This window comes from Gymnodraco acuticeps, unplaced genomic scaffold, assembly GCF_902827175.1.
Source record: "Gymnodraco acuticeps unplaced genomic scaffold, fGymAcu1.1, whole genome shotgun sequence".
NCBI classification, from domain to species: Eukaryota; Metazoa; Chordata; class Actinopteri; order Perciformes; family Bathydraconidae; genus Gymnodraco; species Gymnodraco acuticeps.
The window spans coordinates 161,614-181,446 of NW_022992287.1; the positions used below are offsets into that span (position 1 = coordinate 161,614).

General features: G+C 39.2%; 1 protein-coding gene across 7 annotated transcripts in view; it reads right to left on the reverse strand.

The window, feature by feature from the left end:
* Positions 1-19,833, reverse strand: part of ulk4 (unc-51 like kinase 4) — a 101,127-nt gene extending 81,294 nt beyond the window's left edge. For 4 of the 7 annotated variants that reach the window (XR_004568216.1, XM_034207667.1, XM_034207668.1 and 1 more), the window contains exons 1-19: positions 19,768-19,788; positions 18,656-18,809; positions 18,271-18,370; positions 17,531-17,670; positions 17,275-17,437; positions 16,723-16,824; positions 16,489-16,572; positions 16,296-16,371; positions 15,939-16,088; positions 15,313-15,638; positions 14,933-15,002; positions 14,558-14,624; positions 14,212-14,304; positions 13,905-13,965; positions 13,566-13,765; positions 13,318-13,364; positions 12,665-12,743; positions 7,492-7,599; positions 812-895 (exon numbers count right to left, since the gene is read on the reverse strand). Coding sequence is in view for 6 of the 7 variants with exons in the window: in XM_034207667.1 (XP_034063558.1) it covers positions 812-895; positions 7,492-7,599; positions 12,665-12,743; positions 13,318-13,364; positions 13,566-13,765; positions 13,905-13,965; positions 14,212-14,304; positions 14,558-14,624; positions 14,933-15,002; positions 15,313-15,638; positions 15,939-16,088; positions 16,296-16,371; positions 16,489-16,572; positions 16,723-16,824; positions 17,275-17,437; positions 17,531-17,670; positions 18,271-18,370; positions 18,656-18,809; positions 19,768-19,775 (2,112 nt within the window). In the remaining variant the exon portion in view is untranslated. Of the gene's footprint in view, positions 1-811; positions 896-7,491; positions 7,600-12,664; positions 12,744-13,317; positions 13,365-13,565; positions 13,766-13,904; positions 13,966-14,211; positions 14,305-14,557; positions 14,625-14,932; positions 15,003-15,312; positions 15,639-15,938; positions 16,089-16,295; positions 16,372-16,488; positions 16,573-16,722; positions 16,825-17,274; positions 17,438-17,530; positions 17,671-18,266; positions 18,371-18,655; positions 18,810-19,767 lie in introns of those variants that run through there. The other 3 variants (XM_034207669.1, XM_034207670.1, XM_034207672.1) reach the window with 3 other exon arrangements.

Sequence of the window (19,833 nt, forward strand, 5' to 3'; positions counted from 1 at the left end):
TGGAATCACTTGGCTGTTTAACATGTGATACACAAATTAGAGCAAGCACAACAAAAACTATGCAATCCTAAAAATATTTCTTGCACTTACATTTTATTAAGGAGGCACAGCGTGTTGATGTTAAGAAGCAGAGGATTCAAATCAAAATAACTACTAATTACGTTGAAATGTAAATATAAGCAGAATGAAGGGAAACATCTGAAGAAAAGTGTAATTAAAAGATGTAAAATAAACGTGTAACTTCCTGCTGTGGGCCCTCTGATTGCAAAGAGGGCGGAGTCAGAATTGTCAAAAGCTTGATGCCAACATAGAACACAGTTTTATCACTGCAGACATATATGTAATTTTATAGAATAATGACAAACTAATATGAAATGGAAAGTATAATTAAATAGAAAAGGAGAGGATATAGAGAAGAGTTCAAAGAAATATAGCAGGTAAGCCAGCAACAGGGAAAGAGCTATCCATATTTCTGCTTGTGTTTCTGCTCCATCTACTGTATGTGTGTATCTGGAGGGTCCTAATTGCTGCTGAGGTCAGGCTGCTGAGCAGTAAAGGGCTGTGTTTGATGCAGGTACGAGTGTGTGTGCATGCATGTGTGTGTGTGACTGCTCTGCATGCCCTTGACTTGCAGCTGGCAAACAACGCTTTAGGCCCCCACAGCTGCCTCATCATTACTGTTCACAGGGATCCCCTGCCACACACTCGCACACACACACTGGCAGGCACACACAGTGAGAGAGACTTAGTCACAGCTACACAGGCACAGACACAAAAACAGACACACGCAGACATACACAGAGACACTCACCCCTTCCCGCAGGCTCCTCATTAAGCCAGTGTAGGCGGCAGCGGGAACGAACCACAGTCCCTCTGGGGAGCCTCTCTTCTCCTCCTGATAGAGAGACATTGAGAAGACAGAGAGAAAGGGTGAGAGGAAATAGGAGGAGGGGGTACAGATTGGGGGGGCATGGGGCAGTGGAGGAGTAGAGTGGGAGTGGGAGGAAGGCAGAGATATTATATGGAGGAGATGCAGAGAAGTAGAGCAAAGTGAAGAAAAGGGCAAGACAGGGTCAAGTAGGAGAAGGGAGCAAGAGGAGCCATGACTTCCTGATTACCATGTCTGTGTGTGAACCTGCTTTCAATACCATTCAAATTCAATGGCTTTCTGTTCTGTAACATATTGATATTTTACTTAGAAATATATTATGTTTTAGTATTTTACATAATGTTTTCTTTAATTTGTCTTGTTTGAGTAAACAATCACATCACAGGGAGAACACATTTAAATATACTAATGAAAGTTTTTTAATTTAAAGTCGACAAGGCTGTAAATAAAAAGTATTTTCACTTTCAAATGTTGCCTCATCTAATGCTTTGAGAAACAAATCTATTGATATCTTAGTCTACAATATCTCTAAATATGCCCATCACAAATTCCCCACGGCCAATGCGATTGCTTTCTTTTTCCAACCTGTAATCCTAAACAAAAATATGTTTAATTTACAATTTATTGGAACTCGGAAAAGTAGAATATCCTCAAATTCAACACAACAGTGTGTCAGTTTTACTTAATGAATTATTCAAATAATTATTCAAATTGTTGTCAATGATCTTATTGTGGATTGAGTCTTGTTCATTAGATCATCCAGGAAGTATGTACTTATTTAACTAAATACGGTATCTAAACTGTCATAACAGTGCTGTATTATATTTCAGATCAAATCTGATCATTTCAACCATCATTTAACAATGCCCCGTAACATTACATACACACTGTTCTCTGCTCTAGGCTATAGCTCACCTTGAGGAATAAGACAGGACTGGAGGCTATACCAAAGCTAATCATTGTCATTGACTGGTGCTGCAGTAGAAAAGAGGAGCAAAGCGGCTGACTTTACCTGGGGACACTAAAGGACCATTGCCACTTTACTCACATCAAAACATGCTGCATCAGAAAATTAATCAGTCTGATCATTAATGGTGTTTTCTGTGGTTATGTACTATTTCAGTGAACTATTTCTGGTGGTTTGAGGTCATGCACGATTTTAAGAAGAGTTTTCACCTCACCACACTGCTCCCACCATGTGGGAATAGTCCGAAAACTTTGTGTTTCAACCTTGAAGCAGTTAGTCCAAAGTCCAATAAAAGTTTATGCTTCTGTGGTTGTACGTACATTAGATCTAACCTTGAGAATAAATGCAGCATTGCAGCTGATCATTGACATTGACCAGAAGACCCACCAGATCTGCCAACCTGCCCTTACACCAGGGGACTCTTAAAAGACTCAATAACTACTGGGGTTTTAAGAGCCATTAGAAGCCCACACAGCACTAAAGGCTGTGCTAATCATCGACTGAAAAACACATCAAATCCAATCCTCAATCCAAAGAAGACAAGCAGGTTACCTTACATCAAGAAGGTTCTATTAGACTCTAATGACTGCCATCGCTTCACACAAGAAGCTTGCACTCAGCGTTCTCCAAGCTCCAAGTTCCAATTCAACATTTAAAAAAAAAATGGAAACCTAGAAAGAACTACAGCAAATCATTCTTACTGAAAAAAGCATATCAAAGTTTTTAGGGACTCTAATATATAAAATATATATAGGTCATAGCAGTAATATAAATAGCCAAATATTGTTCTTAGAGCTCTACCATTGGCATTTATTGGCAGCATATCATCAATATAATAAGAGGTGAGTCTATGTCTATATTTTAGATATATCTTACCAAGTAAAAGCATCTACTACTATCTATTTAAAATAGATATTGTGAGCTCCTTTGTGCTTCAGTTGCCACTTTCTGTACACGTTATGATTGTATGACAGACGTATTGGACGGGACTAAGAGAAAAACATAATCGTTTTTTGGCCTATGGTTCATGCATTTTGGATGTTTTTTTAAGCAAAATAATGCTGTTTGTTTCTGATGTAAAAGGAAAACAATGGTTCAAATCAAGTGTACTTTGTCCCCCTAAAACCTCACATTACAAACAACACCAGCCCCATTATGCTAAAACATTTGACAGAAGAAAAACCTTTTCAGTTTATCTTTTCAATATCCTATATCTCTAATTTGCCTTTTCTTACTATATAACCAGTACTCGAGTTGAGGGGGGATGAGGGGGGATGAGGGGGGATGGCATCCCCCCTGAAATAAAAACGGTCAAAATCATCCCCCTTCTAAAACTGCCATCCCCCCTTTCCATCCCTTATGTAATTTTATCAATGAACGTGGCACTGGTATTACTGCTATTTCAACATTAATTTTACGCATTTTGAGTAAAATACTGTGAGCGAGGGAGCACGCACACACGCAATGACATTTTTACCAAGTCACTGACGCTATACTATGCGAGTGCCCTAGAGGGCGCCAGAGCGCCGTGATGCGCCTGTTTGATCGATGCCAGAAGCGCAGGTAACGGTCATCACAATGGCCAAGCGACCAGGGGGACAGACCCGGCGGCAGACATACGTCTCTGGGCGGGCATTTGATTTACCAGGGCGGGCCCACCCCGAAACTTACATTTCCCGGGAAATCTCGAGATTTGTCAAGGGGGTGGGGGTGGTTAGGTTGCCATAAGGCTGTTGACGGTCTTATTTTAGGCTACATCCATTGGTTGGTTTTGTGGCACATTTGTAGAGCCGGCTTGAGAGTCAATTTCTCTTCAAAATATAATTGATTGCCAGCCTCCCTTGTCCCTGGCTGGCTTGCTAGCTCGTTGGTAACGTAACTGATGTCTTCTAATGTGCCTGCATCTGGCGCTGAGTTGCCATATTCCTTTCAAGTGTATAAGTGTGAACCACTTCCTGATATCCATTGTTGCAGATAAATATAAATGATAATAGCCAAACTAACCTAGCAAGAGTAAACTGACAGGCTGCTGTGCCGCATCTCACTCAAAAACCCACACGACTCAACCCAGCGAAACACCAGTCTCGCGCGCAGCCTTTCATTCAGAATTTCATAGCAAAATTTAAAAAATGATATTAAACTAATCTTTCAACATAGTTTAAAACAAAAATAAATATTAGGACAAAGCCCTACAAATAACAACAATAAACATAATCAGTGGCGGCTCCCGAGTGTTTTTGTTGGGTAATCTATGGTAGGGCTAACCCATACAGTGCATGGTGGGGCTCAAGTCAGTATTTGCAATGTAATTACATACACGCTCCCCTTGACAGTGAAACGCGTGAGGTTTAGATTATTTCCCTGTCTCAATCCAAATTGAACTGTATGAAATAAAAAGACACATTTGTCTTGTAGTAAATAAAAAGGGCGACCTGGAGCCAATCCTGCAATTTCCCCACAGGTGAAAGAGCTGACATGCTGAAAACCCAACCCCTGCAGGGGGGTCTGGGGGGATTCTCCCCCAGTAGATTTTTTGAAATACTAACATAAAATACACATTCTGGTACTCTCTTGAGAAGACAAATAAATACATCTATTACTACACGACATGAATGCCATTTTAGTTTTGTGTTACTTTGTTCTGAAAGCTGAACCTGCTGCTCCTCACAGAAGAGGAGAGGGAAGAGGCTGTGAATTACTTTACATTGTGGATAAGGGTGGATAGCCCCCTTTGTTCTGTGTGTCAAAATGAAAGACAGCCCACACACCTATCAATCATCAAACCGTGGGGTCTTATTTCATTATGTGATGATTTCTATCAACACGTAATGTTGTATCGATGTATATAGAGATGTACTACAGCAAAAGTATTCTCCGTCGGGACTTCCTGCATCAACACCACGTCGTTATCGTGATTCTGATTGGCCAGAAGACATTATCAAAGATGTTCTATTGAGAAGACGATCACTACGTGACAAAAGTTTTCAAAACCGTTTCTAGTCTTCGGTATTTACTGCTGTCTGTGCAATTTACTCCGCGCGAGTTGGCGGACTTTATTTAGCTTACTTTAAAATCATTTTTCATGGTGGGGCTAAGCCATTTCTTGGTATGGCTGTAGCCTACCCCAGTATACTCTGGCGCCGCCACTGAACATAATAATAAAACAATTAAAATGTTGTATTCAGCCCTGATTAAAACAGCGGGCCCAAATCCTGGATGGGCGGGCCCAAATCCTGGATGGGCGGGCCCAAATCCTGGATGGGCGGGCCCGGCCCCATGGGGCCCGCCCATGACGCCGGGTCTGCAGGGGGACAACGCGATCTGAGGGACTTCATATTTAAAAATACTAAAAATAACATTTCAGGTAAATCAAGAATCAGTAATCTTAGTCATTACTCACTACTTTATTCACCAAAGGTGGAATCTATGGACATAAGCAGCAATAACAACTTAGTTTGGAGTTTAGCTACGTTTTTCTCTCGTGTTAGCTAGCTGGTAAGACTCAAAACTGTTGCTGAAATGATACCACCAGCACCAGAAGAGCTGAAACCCCTCCTTCAAGCAGTGAACACTCTGGTCATCTCCACAGCTGAGTGTGAACGTGGGTTTAGTCAGATGAACATTTTAACCACAACTAGAAGCTCCCTGGAGGTAAAAAGCATGTCAGCCTTGCTTTTCATCAAGTGTGTTGGCCCTCCACTGAACAAGTTCAGACCAGAGGTATATGTCAAGACTTGGCTTCAAAGCCATTGCTTAGCTAACAATCCGAAAGCAAGAGCCAGAAAAAAAATTGAGACCAAAAAGCATGATTATGAAAATCTTTGTAAACTTCTATGAGATGGGGGAAAGTGGAGTAGGCAGCCATTGACAACATTGGTCCTATTTGGTATTATCTGTATAATCTTTTCATATATTTTCATATTTTGTAAACAATTTCAATTTGCACTTAATGCCCTGTTAAAAAAAAGTAACATTGGGAATGTTAACATAAAATATTTGTATTTGAACTGCAATAAAATGATGACGGATCAATATTTTTCTAATTTTTTTCCTCAATTTTTTCATGAAGAATTTACATAATGATTTAATTAATTACGATACAAATGTAACCCTTTAGATACCAGTTTTGATCGTATACCAGTAATTGCTTTTTTGAAAAAATACACTATAATTCAATATTCTAAAAACTATTTTGACTTTATTATTAGTATAATCAGTTGATCCATCTGAATAATAAATGAGGGACTGTTAACCTACAAGATTTGTACCATAGACGTCCATTATAACCACATTTTTGTATCCCCTCCCCCCCTTTAAATTAAAGTGAAAAAAAGATTTGGCACTAATTGTCCTCTGCATTTGACCCTAAATGTTAGTGGTGCCATGGCAGCCCGGAGACCGACTCTAATTCTGAGGTGCCTTGGTCAAGAGCAATGAAAGGAGTATCTGAACATCCATAACATGCATGTTGTTTTAGGAGTATAATAATGATCTTTATGCTGGTAGGTCTCCCACCCTCGGCGGGTTATCAGCACAAATGATGTCCCCATATGATAAAATCCACCATCCCTCCTGATTTATTTGTACAACTTGAGTACTGTATATAACCAAGTGCCCGAGATTATTATTATTTTTTTTAATTGCTATTAACAACTGACCCTGAACTCTAAGAGGGGCTACAGGAATCAGTTAATTAAAGCGCACACGCATCCATGGAAAACACAAGCTCCTGCAGGAGGAGAAAAGTCAATGTATCAAGAGCTTCTACAGACACTGATGAGATTCCTTGTGGCTTCAGGAGAGTAATAAGTGTAATCAGGCGGGGTGATCGATTTTTGAAGGTTATCCGTCAGTCTTGTAAATAAAAATCTTACCCTTAATCAACTCGCCTGGCTTGATTGAGGTTAACTAGAAATAAATTGGGATCACCTTTTTCTAATGAAGTCAAACGAGGCCTCCTTCACTCTTTCTCCTGTAATTTTCAGGGCTGGGGGTCAATTCACTTATAATTCTATTTAGTCAGCATGTACATTTAAACTCCATTACCTAATGACAGAGCATTCAGTTTCATTCATTTCACTGGAGATTGGTCTTTCTCACCGAAGTTATAAGAAAATGTGTTTTGATCGTGTTTTGAATGTATTCATTGTATTTCTCAAAACATGTAAATATGAATATTTCAATTAATTGAATGCATTGTTCTTATTATTTAATTATCTGTGTAGGTCTAAGCAATGGAAAGTACTGAGAATCTGAGGTAAATAACTACTCTGTAGCTATGTTCGTATGACAAATAAAGAACCTTGAACCTTGAAATGTAATGCCCCTGTCATATTATAGGATAGATTCCATCTTAATGTCCAACTGTCATATTGAAAACACTAACTAGACTGATGATAACATCTAATACTTATACAAATATTTGGCACAATGTGTTAATAACTGTTACAGAAGCCACAGAAAGGAAAAGAAGGAAGTTGTAATGAGCCATGGAACTACATATTGCAATCTTTGCCCTTGGACTACATGCATGCAAGTCATGTACATCTATTTCTCACGTATACAGTGTGTTCCCTTTAAATCAATAAGCTGCATTATATCTGTCTCTTATACTGGCTTCTGTGATGAAGCCTACCTGAGAGGCGATGAGGTAGAGGATCTCCCCGAGTGGCGGCAGCAGGAACTGCTTTATTTTATCATTCCTCAGGTTATCTCTCAACAGGTCTGTCAGTGTGGACACAGCCTGGAAACAGAGAACACACATCGTTTCATTAGCACTTATATTTTTGAAAGAAAAAAAGTTAAATCAGCAGCTCTCTAAATTATTTGCTTCTAACATCAGTTTGCAAAAGTATAATTACATTGTGCACTCTTCATAGATATGTGCATGATCTTTGCATAAAGTTTGCACTGGATGCTGACAAGATAAAATGTGTTATTTTCCCAAGAACGCATATTTCCATGTTTGCATCGCCCTGCGATACAAACACTTCATGATACTGACATTATAATTGTGCAATCCTGTGAATACCTGTGGATTTGTCTAGACAGCATTCTCACTTTCAAACAAAATGTGGATCAACTGACATAGAACTGAGGATAGAAGATATTTGCTTAAAATCATATCCATGCTTGACTATGGCTAACTTTACCTTAAAACTAAAAAAGTAGACCTGACCATGCAACAACTGTAGGAAACTACTCATCATTATTCAATGATGAGTAGTTTGACAACAAATATACAATTTTACTTAAAATATTGGGGATGAAACTTTTGTTATGTATACAACTAAAACAGAGAAAACTAAAGAGTGGGTAAAGCAGAACGGGTCATGTAGGAGTAGGAGAGGGAAGAGTGAGAAAAGGGAGGATGAAATGCATACAACACAGACAAAAGGAAAATAGAAAAAAACAATATCTAGGTCAAATATAAAAGAGGGGAAAAGGATTGGTAATGAGGTGAAAGTAGGAGAGACATATATATATATATATATATATATATATATGTGTGCTAGGTAATAGCAACAACAAAATCACTGAAAACCTATAGAAAGCATACACACGTGCACCAAAATAAAAGGGTAAGGGACACACAATAATGCATGGATACACAAACACATGTACATTAAATATATGCACAAACAACTCGGTACACAAATTGATGCAATCATATGCACTTGGAAGAAATGCACACCACACTCGGAGTTAAGTATATGCAGAGACAGCCTTGCTTGCTGGCATTAGCATTACTGCCAGCCTCCCTCCTCTGTGATCTGATGCAAGTTCTGCCTCACTCCTCCATCTCTCTTCTCTACTTTTTCCATCCCTCTCTGTTCTCCCTTCCTGTCTTGTTTTTCGCTCTACTTGTGTGCTGTCTCTTCCTGCTTTACTTTGAATTGCCCTCTATGTATGTATCACATAATATCGCTCACTCTTTCTCTCACCTATACATCCTTTTTCACACTCTGTTGCTTCCCCTTCTCTCCCTCTACTCGTTGTAGGGTGAGAAGTGGTAAGAGTCTGTGTAACAAGCATATTCTTTCCCTTTATTTCTGCCTGAGATCCAGGGTGTATGCTCAGTGAGCATGGTACAGTATCATGTTGCCACAGGTCTAAACATTACACTTTGAGACTTGAACAGCTCCTTTATTTCCTTTGGCCTCATTTAAATGTATGTATAAACTCATAGCATATTGTCTCCCTTCTAACCAAGTTTGTGAATGGTAGTGTTCATGTGCTGTCACGATACTGCTCCTGGTCTTCTGCCTCTTTCTCACATTATTGCTCTCTGACCTTCTCCCTTAACCTCTTCCTGAGCTAAACCCGCTAATAGCATAAATGGCTGCGTGGGGAGCAGAGCTACTGTGATGTTTGTTTGAAACTGGTCACGCAGCTGCTCTTAGGCAGAGGGTGCTGAAAGGCTACCCTGTGCGACGGGCCAGAGTGAAAAAGAAAACAGCACAAGCAAATGGAAGAATGTATTCCCTCGAATAACACATTATCATTATCTCAGCATCAACTGAAATACTGCTCACAAGAAAACAAACATGTGCACTTCATTAATATGCATAAACAACTCATACAGTGGCATGGAGAATACAAATATGTCCCCACACACACACACACACACACACACACACACACACACACACACACACACACACACACACACACACACACACACACACACACACACACACACACACACACACACAACACACACACACACACACACACACACACACACCACACACACACACACAACACACACACACACACACACCACACACACACACACACACACACAACACACACACACACACACACACCACACACACACACACACACACACACACACACACACACACACACACACACACACACACACACACACACACACACACACACACACACACACACACACACACACACACACACACACACACACACACACACACACACACACACACACAGATAAAGCTAGGTTGCAATATTACATTCAGATGCATAAGTACCGGGTGTTCCACTTTAATTTGCTTAACATTCTAAATGTACATACCAGATTTTTACAGAGATTTCCTAATATATATATTTGCAAAATGTATAAATGTGCTGTCCGATGTGACCCATGGCAGCTATGACAAATGGTGTGTCATATTTTAAAACAAGACAACCAATGCTTGGCTCAAATATAAATAGTAAATAAAGTTATCGTGTTAAACAGTTTTGTTAAGGATGAACCGCTTAATTGAGTAGATGTTTAGCATAGATGAGTACAGGGAAACGCTACACCAATTAGCTCCAGGAAACAATATTGCATCATTTCTGTTTGACAATAAACCTATCAATCTATTATGTACTGTTGGTTTTGAATGGATTGACATTACTTTCATTCATTAGTTGTCAAAACAAGTGGTTTGAACCCAACCTTTACTGTATATGCAATATTCACATACAGAATAAAGTGGTGTCTTCCTGGATCCAATGGCCTGTGAATGTGTGTTCCTAGAGATTGCAGAGAGCTTTAAAATGCATTAAGACTCTATATCCCCAAGAAACACCCCGCACAGTGGAAGCTTCATCGGCTAAACTTTTAGGGATGATAAGTGAAGGGGAATATGATAATATATATTTGGTTTTAAAAGGACAGCTTCTCTATGTGGCATACAGAACGTAGCAAGCTTTCGTTAGTGACATTATCCAAGATTTTTTTTCTCTCATTTCATTATTTTTGAAGAGAGTAAGAAGACAGACAGATTAAAGAGAGAGGGAAGAGGGAGACAGACAGTAGATAGTGAGACAGAAATAGAGACAAACAGGTGTTTTTAATGTGTGTGTGTGTGTGTGTGGGTGTGTGTGTGTCTGTGTGTGTGTGTGTGTGCACATGCACTCGTGTTTGAAGGGGGGGGTCGGAGCATATAGCAGTTACCATGGTAACTAAGCCCAGCCCTGACACTCCAATCAGTAGGACTGCAGCAGGAGAACCCCTGCTGTGACTAAACACACACACACACATACTGACAAAAATGAAAGTATGTGGTATGTTAGTGGTCATCTGCTAGGAATACTACAACATAAGAATACACACAAACACAGAACATTTGCGCTCACCCATACACACAAATAGGGAAGAAGAACAGAGACAAACAGAAAACTACACACACAGGACCCCTGCTGTGTGCACACAAACATTTCTCAAAAGAGCCCATGCACACTTACAAGCACACATAACCACAACAAACCAACCACACACATACACACACGCACAAGCACACACTCCCTGCTGTGTCCATAGTCGGACACACCGGTTTACACACAAAAGGACAGACACACATGGCACAAATGTACAGCTTTGTCCTTTCCTTAACAATTTATCATCCTACAGTGGCTTTAGAGAGATAAGGGGGGTGGAAGAAGAAATGTTCCACCATTTGTCTTTAACAACAAGTGCACCGAAAAAACCCTGGTACGCCACAGACGGCCATTTTGTTAATCGCCGTGACGACTGAGTAGCAGTAAAGTGTCAAAACAAGTGGAGAAAGACCAAAAACAAAAAATAAGCCATGGAAAAAGGACAAAATGGATTCGAGAGAGAAAAGATGTTAAGGATGACATGATCATAACGGCACCTCCATAAAAAACTGCTTTTACGTTGAATTAGTTCAACACCGCTCAGTTTGAGTGAGTGAGTGAGTGAGTGAGTGAGTGAGTGAGTGAGTGAGTGAGTGAGTGAGTGAGTGAGTGAGTGAGTGAGTGAGTGAGTGAGTGAGTGAGTATGTGTGTGTGTGTGTGTGTGTGTGTGTGTGTGTGTGTGTGAGTGTGTTTTATGGAGGGCTCAGAAAAGTATATGATCCATCTAGGGGAATTAGGGTTAGGGAAACTGTCTAGGGAAATGTGTGTTCAGACAAGTGTATCCTATTACCTAACGGCACTTTTGTTGATTGTTATGTGTAATAGTAACACACACTCAGTTGCAGGTATATTAAGTTAATATACATCAAAATAATTAAATCAAGTCGAGTCAATTTATTTATATAACACAACATAGCAAATCACCTATTTGACACTAAAGTTAAATTTAGTTTGACTATAATTGAATTTGATTTATGTAGGTGTAACCAAAACAAATGTTTCACCTGCATCATTGTTATAACTTGGACAAAGAAAGTCAATTGGGGGGATATTGGAAGAATTATATAGTAAACAGTTGAATATTTAAATTGTAAATTAAACACAAAATTGAAATCTAAAAGCAAAAGCCATAAAGTGAGTGAGTGAGTGAGTGACTGATATTTTCAGTATCTTTGAATCTAATGAAAGACATGTTGTTTTGTAGGTTTTTGATGCCACCTGCTGGTACACACTAGTTTGACAAAGTAAATCAGGACTAAACAGGTATTCACATCCACATCTTGTTTTAGGGCAGATTTTCGCCTCCATCTTCGGTTACACGTTTAGGTTATAGATGAAAAGAAACAAATTGACATACTGTATGAATTATTGCACTACTTTTCGTATGTTTTACGTTCTTATGCATAAAAGTAGATTCATATTTGCATTACATCTGCTGGTATTTACTGTCACCTCTTGGCGTAATCTAGTACTGCAGGATTTAGGAATTCATATATTTATATAATAATTATCTCTCACCACTTTTCTTTAAAAGGATTGTGGGGTGTGTGTGTGTGTGTGTGTGTGTGTGTGTGTGTGTGTGTGTGTGTGTGTGTGTGTGTGTGTGTGTGTGTGTGTGTGTGTGTGTGTGTGTGTGTGTGTGTGTGTGTGTGTGTGTGTGTGTGTGCATTCCAGACCTCAGAAACAGGGCTGTCCTCTCTTAGTTCAGTACAGTGCAGAGCCAGTAGACCCATCACTCTGAGAACTTTGCTCCGTCTGGAAAACATTATTTGTACAATTACACAATACAATACAATTGTGAAGGATGTAAAAAAAAATCCATGAACACAGGACTAGCATAGAAAACGGTCCTGAAAAGAGAAAATCATAGTAAGGAAACTTCAAACGAACATAAAAGAGGCACAATACTTTCGTAACCATTCATTTTGCTATAGCTTTCATAGGATTTGTTATCTGTTGATTAATAGAAGTCACTTGGAAACCAAGTTCTTATAGAACTTTTTCAGAAAGGGAGAGGGAGAAAGAGAAGAAGAGTGAGTGAGTACACATCATAAATGGTATGCTTCTCTGGCCCTCATGTTTGTTACTTTGGTGCAGCCCAAAAGCTATTCTTGCTGCTACTGAACGTCTCAGTGCTTTTTCCGCCAGCAGCTATTCTAACAAAGTTAGGTCCACTTGCATCCTTGGTTTCAGAGTTTCAGCTCCACCAATGCGGTTATTTCAGTTCTCGTATATTCTGTGAATTGAAAGTAACTACTTCTCCAACATTACTGCTTGGTGACCATCATGCTTTCTGGTTTAGAGAGAAAAACATACATAATGTACTTACACATCCCAGTTGGGAGCTTGTCGTAAATGCTGAGTCAATACTGGAAGCTGAATGTAGGAGGAAGGAGATACAAAATAAGAAAGGCTAACAAGGTTAAGAACCACAACCACAAGCATATCTTTTGTAGCAGTACTGCTGTCTTAAAAGTAGTCAAATAGGTTGATATATTCCCTAAAACTGCAAAATGATCCTGTAAAACCCATCAGCTGATTTCAACAGGGATCCAAAGTCAATATGTGTCTTCTTACCAGTTTTGAGTTTATCAGTCTGTTAGCAATAGCTTTGTGTCCAACTACACAGCAGAGGTAGCATAGCAGGTTGAGTCTGGAGCGTGTGGCTGTGGAATGAGGAGATGGAGCAGTGGAGGGGTGCTGTTCTTCAAGCGATGAACAAAACTGTAAAAGGAGGACAGTCCACTCTTCATCACTCAGGGACTGCAGCTTCTCAACTGGAGGTGGGGTGGGAAAGGTCAGCATCAAGACAGATTGGGGCCAATGAACACACAATCCACAGATCCTATGTCATTTATATAGTACACTGATACAATCAAATGTAATAAGGATTTAAAACCAAACCTAATACAGTACCTGAATATGCTGGTACACAAAGGCTTTTGGGATCAAATCGCACAGGAGGACTTTTAAGAATCTGCACAAAAAAAAACACAGAGTGACTGTCTGATCATCAAATCACAATCACCAAGTCGGTATTTCCTTACTTCATACATAAACATAAAGGTTTTTTATATTGTTTATCCTTACATTTACAATTGCATTGTGAGAAGAGGTTATAAGGAAAGGCTCCTCACAATGACTCTTAAAGTGAAAGTTAAATAGATGCATTTTAAGTAAAAATCTGAAATAGCCTGTGTCTAATAATATTGAATGTTTGTACCTTAGGGTTGTCCAGGAGTTGGGTGACAGTCAGATCAGAGTCAGTGTGAAGAAGAGCTTTCACACCAGATGTGATCTCAGTACCAGTACTAGCCTAGGAAAAGGCAAAAGGAAAGTGAGTCGACCTCAGCAGGACCGGAGTGAGGGACTTACAGGGCAGACAGCAGATGGAAGCAGGGGGTGACAATGACATGCCTTAAATGTGGACTTATAAATGAAAAAATAGAAATAGTGTGATTGTGTTTTCTCCTATTTAACAGTTACTTGTGTTGCAGTATTAGCATGAACCAATTCTCTCTGCTATTTGTTGGTATGTTGCGGATATCAGAAAATGTGTTGGCATTAACCTGAAGTGCAGCGGTCTGATTGGGAGGGTCTGAGATACTGCAGCTTCTCCTTGAGGTGGCACAGGAGCTAGAAGAACAACAACATAGAGATCATTAAAAAGAACACGGCAGTTTTCTTATTGCTAGTGAATATACCAAAGTACATTAAGTTGATTCCTTGTAAAGCACAGTTTGGCAAAGGATAGATATACTGTAAGAGTTACACTGGTAGTAACATTGTTATTTCTTGTTGAATAGTAGTTCAGTTTCACACTTTTCTTCATGAAAAATCAATGAATGAGGGCCATTAATTAGATTACTGGTTCAAACGGGTAGACAATAGGTAGGGACTGACATAACCCAGGCAAACCCTGGCAGATGGACTGAATGATATACCTGAGCAGAAAAATGGCTCCAGTGTGGTCCACATCCAAACCACTCTTTGGCGTGAGCTCTGACACCTTATCTAGAGTAGGAAGCAAAAAATATACAACAATTCATGAGGACACATGTCTGAGAATCATGCTTAGTAAAGGCCACACAGGGGGGGATCTGCATAACAACAACTACAGCAGACTAATCTCACAGAAATGTTTTAAATGTTTGCAGTTCAGGGGAAAATAATAGAACGGAACAACATTGGCTTATCTAGAAAACCAGATTACTACAATAATTGAAACAAAACACATAAAATATATATGTGGTACAGGAATAAAAGCCTTACTAACCTAGTGGCCAGGTAGCTCACATATCTAAACACATAAACATAGTATTACCTAGTATGAAGGATTTATCAGGCTGCAGTGTGAGGCACATCTGCTGTGCCCCAGTTAGCTCAGGGTCATCTTCTGTCTTTGCCTTCTCCTCTCTTCCTCTCTCCGAGCCCTTGCTGTTCCTTGAGGCTCCACAGGTTGTGTGTCTGACAGCTTGTTGGAAATCAGTTCTTCTGTCGGATGGTCTGCAGGCTGTTGCAGTTGTTATCTGTAAAGAGTTCAGTTTCTTAGAGATCCTATGGGCTTGCTGGGTGATGACTGAATCAGAATGGCTGTCTGGAAGCTTGTCCGCAGGTTCTGGAGGGAAAGGGGCACAAGTCCCTGTGTGTCTGGGGAGGAATTGAAAAAAACAGGTTAACAACTGCTGAGGGAAAATTATGAATTTAACTTTAGATTAAATGTTATGTTGATTCTGCAGGCTGTGGGTTGTGCTGTTGACTCGCTTGCATTATATAAGAAGGATAAAAAGATACTAAAGTGGGTGTACATTATGTTTTTCCTTCTACCTCTACCTATACGTATGTGCTCATAAATACTTTGACAAAGCAAATCTGAATGCAGTAATATGGTTGCGACAAAATGTCTGTAGAATGCTTGAAAATAAATATAAATAATATTAATCAACCCACCTCACGCTAGTTGAAACAACCCCCTCACAGCTAATTGTTTCCTCCTGATCCAATTCTTCCTCCTCATCTTCCTCTTCTCCCTCTCCACCCTCTTCCTCCATTAGTACTTGTGCCCAGAAAGGGTGGTCAAGCAACTCTGGCCAGTCCATCCTAATAAACAAAAAACAACACAACTTAAAATTACAACACAGAAATGTGACACTAATCAAAACATGCATGAAAAGTAGCAGACTGAAGTAAGTCTACAAAAGTGTGTGTGTGTGTGTGTGTGTGTGTGTGTGTGTGTGTGTGTGTGTGTGTGTGTGTGTGTGTGTGTGTGTGTGTGTGTGTGTGTGTGTGTGTGTGCATAAGCTTGACCTCTCATCAGAGTTTTTGTTGAGCAGGCCTTTCAGAAGACTCTGGAAGTCCTCACTGGGAGGACTGGCTGAAATCACTGTAACAAACAACACCGAGAAGATACAGTAATAGAATCCACTATAATAAAAACAATTGTGTTAAACACACAATGTGTGTACCCGCATATGATTTTATATGACAAAGGGAGTATCACCTGTCTGTCTGAGAGGTGGTGGTTCCTGACATAAAATCATCTCTGTCATTTTCGTGTAGCTCTCCGAATAGAATGGAGGTTTACCTGGAAAAGAACACTCACTTGTAAAGTATGTTGAGGTTGGTGTTGGTATTGTTTTAAACAGGATGAAATGAATTGATATTTATGTGTATTTTAAATAGTCATTCTAAATATGTGTGTTTATGTTTTATGTGTGTGTGTGTGTGTGTGTACCAGTATACATGTAGTAGAGTGTACAACCGAGAGCCCAGAAATCAGAGCTCATATTTGTTTCTGATCCCTGCAAAACCTCTGGAGCTGTGTAAGTTGGAAGACCTACAAATATAAAAAAATACAGTAATTGGGAAATGCAAAAACTGTCAGCCTTATCATGCAAAAAGGATATTTTACAATGAATGTTATGCAAAAATAGAGTATATGATTATGATATTTCGTATTCTTTGCCATCACATGGTAAATTGTAAAGACTAATCTATATCTTTAAAAGTGGACCTCTTTAGAAGACTGATCTCTCATTTGGTTCTATTTCTCTGTAATTTCTCAGCTTGTAGTTTCAATATGATAACCATGTATCAGCAACAGCTACTTGATCCCATTGGTCTTGTTTCTTTGCCTCCTGCCCTAAATATTCACCCACTCATTCTTGGTGTAGCTTAAAATCAGTTAGCCATATGCAAATTACAATTCAACATAGTACATCTTTGCACTCTTCTTGGCTAATGTACTGGCTAGCATGTGCAATACAAATAAAAAAAGTTATCTGACCATGTAATGTTTCCCTCATGTCGTCAGAGACATCCTTGCTATCTCCTTCCCTGGCCTCCTCAGATGTAGAGACTGAGGTAAAGAAATCCTCAAGTGTTTCTCCATTTGCCTTGGACAGACAGAAGTTACCAAACTTCAGAGTGCCACTACCATCCAGCAGGATCTATGGGTAACATGAGGAGAGATACTTTATTCAATGATCATACATTTGCTGTTGTATTTTAAGTCCTACATACACATGAGTGCAGATGCTGACCTTAGCAGGGGTCAAGTTCGAGTAAATTATTCCTAATTCATGGATGTGTTTCAGTCCATTGACCAAGTCCCATCCAAACCTCCTCACCACATCTTCTGACAGACATCCATCACTACCAATAATAGACTCCAGGGAACCACCTGACAAATAGATCGAGAAAATAAGACACATCAGTGAAAAAACAGAAACAAGAGAGCAACCGTAAAATAGGCAAATACACCAAGAAAGAACAAGACTGACACCTACTACAAGATGTATAAAGACATTTCATGGTGAATGAAGTATATGCAAGTTTACAATCTAAACTTGAACATTTTATTGTTAATCAAATAAACCAGATTATAAAAATATAGAGATAGATAGAATCGGAGGGATGAAACCCTCTTTAATGGTCACACATGCAGAGCACACAGCACACACAGAGAAATGTGGCCTCTGCATTTAGTAGGAGCAGTGGGCAGCTAATGCACAGCGCCCGGGTAGCAATGGGAGTGGGGGGATGTCCGGTGCCTCACTCAAGGGCACGACGGCAGAGCTCACAGTCCAAGCCCCTACTGACTGAGCCACTGCCGGACCATAGTATGAACTATTTTCGGTGAAATCTTATCCGTTTAAAGCTGCTAGAGGATGCACTTCTCTTTCCACATGTTGAGATCGTTGAAAATCAACAATAAGTAACTTATTTCATCCAATAGTGCATGAGTGCTTATCTATCAGATGTGCCAGAAATATTTACCGACCTGTGCAGAGCTCCACCACCAACCAGAGGTGGTTGCTTGTCTCATACCACTCATAGAAGCTAACTATGTTCGGATGATCCAGATCTTGGCTGAGACGTACCTAATGGAACACAAAGAGGACATATGTATACAAGATATTCTATAGTGCAATGCTAAAATGTGATTGATAGATAGAAAATGCAAAACCTTTTAAAAATGATAACAGTGCTCAACATTTTTTAATTGTAAGATAATTGTAAGATAGTAAGAAGAAATGTAAGTACAGTAAGTTAAAATTGCATTTATTGATGTCATGGTTATTTCGGCTGGAAAAAAAATACTATATAAACCTATGTACTAATTAAAAAACGAAATGAAATGTGACAGATGTCTACCACAATCCTACATGGTTAGTGATCCCAGGTCTCTTGGATTTGTCGGCACAGATGATAGCGACATAGTTCAGGTTGCCCTTTCTTCTTCCTTTGTAGACAACAGAGCTACTTCCTGCCCCTAGCTCCTCATACAGGATGAAGTTCTCCATCCACTGTGGAAAAGAACTGAACAATCTCAAGTAAAAATGGTAGACATTTTAAGAAGTTATGGTAAAAATAGAGAATGAGAATAGAGTTTGTAACCAATGGGGATTAGTACACATCAGATATAAAACCAAACCTATACATAATTGTATGACATTAGCTCTATCATTAATGTAATGCATGTTATCCAATCTGTCAGAAGAAACGTGATATTTGAATTATTGTTAATAGTTACAGTCTCATGAATTAATCAAGTAGTATAACCCTTAACCTATTAAATGTGTCATTCATATGGTTTTTCACTATTTAAAGAGAAATAACACAGTCTGAGCACATGTAAAAAATGGCACCTACAATATATTAATATTTATTATGGGTCAAATCAAATTAATATACTGTATGTAGGCATGCATGCATGCATATATATATATATATATATATGGTAATATGTGGAATATATTTGTTCTTGTTAACTTTACAAGATGAGGAATTTACATTTAGCATAGGCTTACAATTGTTCCACAACTAACGCCAGTTATTGTAAAATAAAATGGCTGACATAGCTATAAAGAGTTACCAGCTGATTATAATTACGCATAATTAGCTACAGAACACATTACACCTGTTCGACTCTGAAGGCTTGATATGCACATAAAAAATTGTCATAAAAAATTAAGAGCCTGAAGCAACTCAAATATATATATTAAATATTTATTTCAGTATATGTAACTTTAAGGAGGAGAATAGCTTATTTAACTGTCACGTTAGCGGCTAACGGTTGGCTTTTACAGGTCCCACAACCGCTATCGTGTATTCGGAAGCACAGGCAGGTTTGTTCGCGTAACAAGACAGCAGTCAAGAGTTAAAGTGACGTATTTACTTTAAAACTGCATGCAACTATACCTGGATATACAAAATACCTGCATTCAAAATGTATGCATTTGCTCAAACTAAATATGAAAACTACCCCAAAACGTACCTCTTCATTCACCCGCTGTTGTTGGCGGAAGTGTAATGGGCCACGTAATTCCAACTGGAAGAGGGA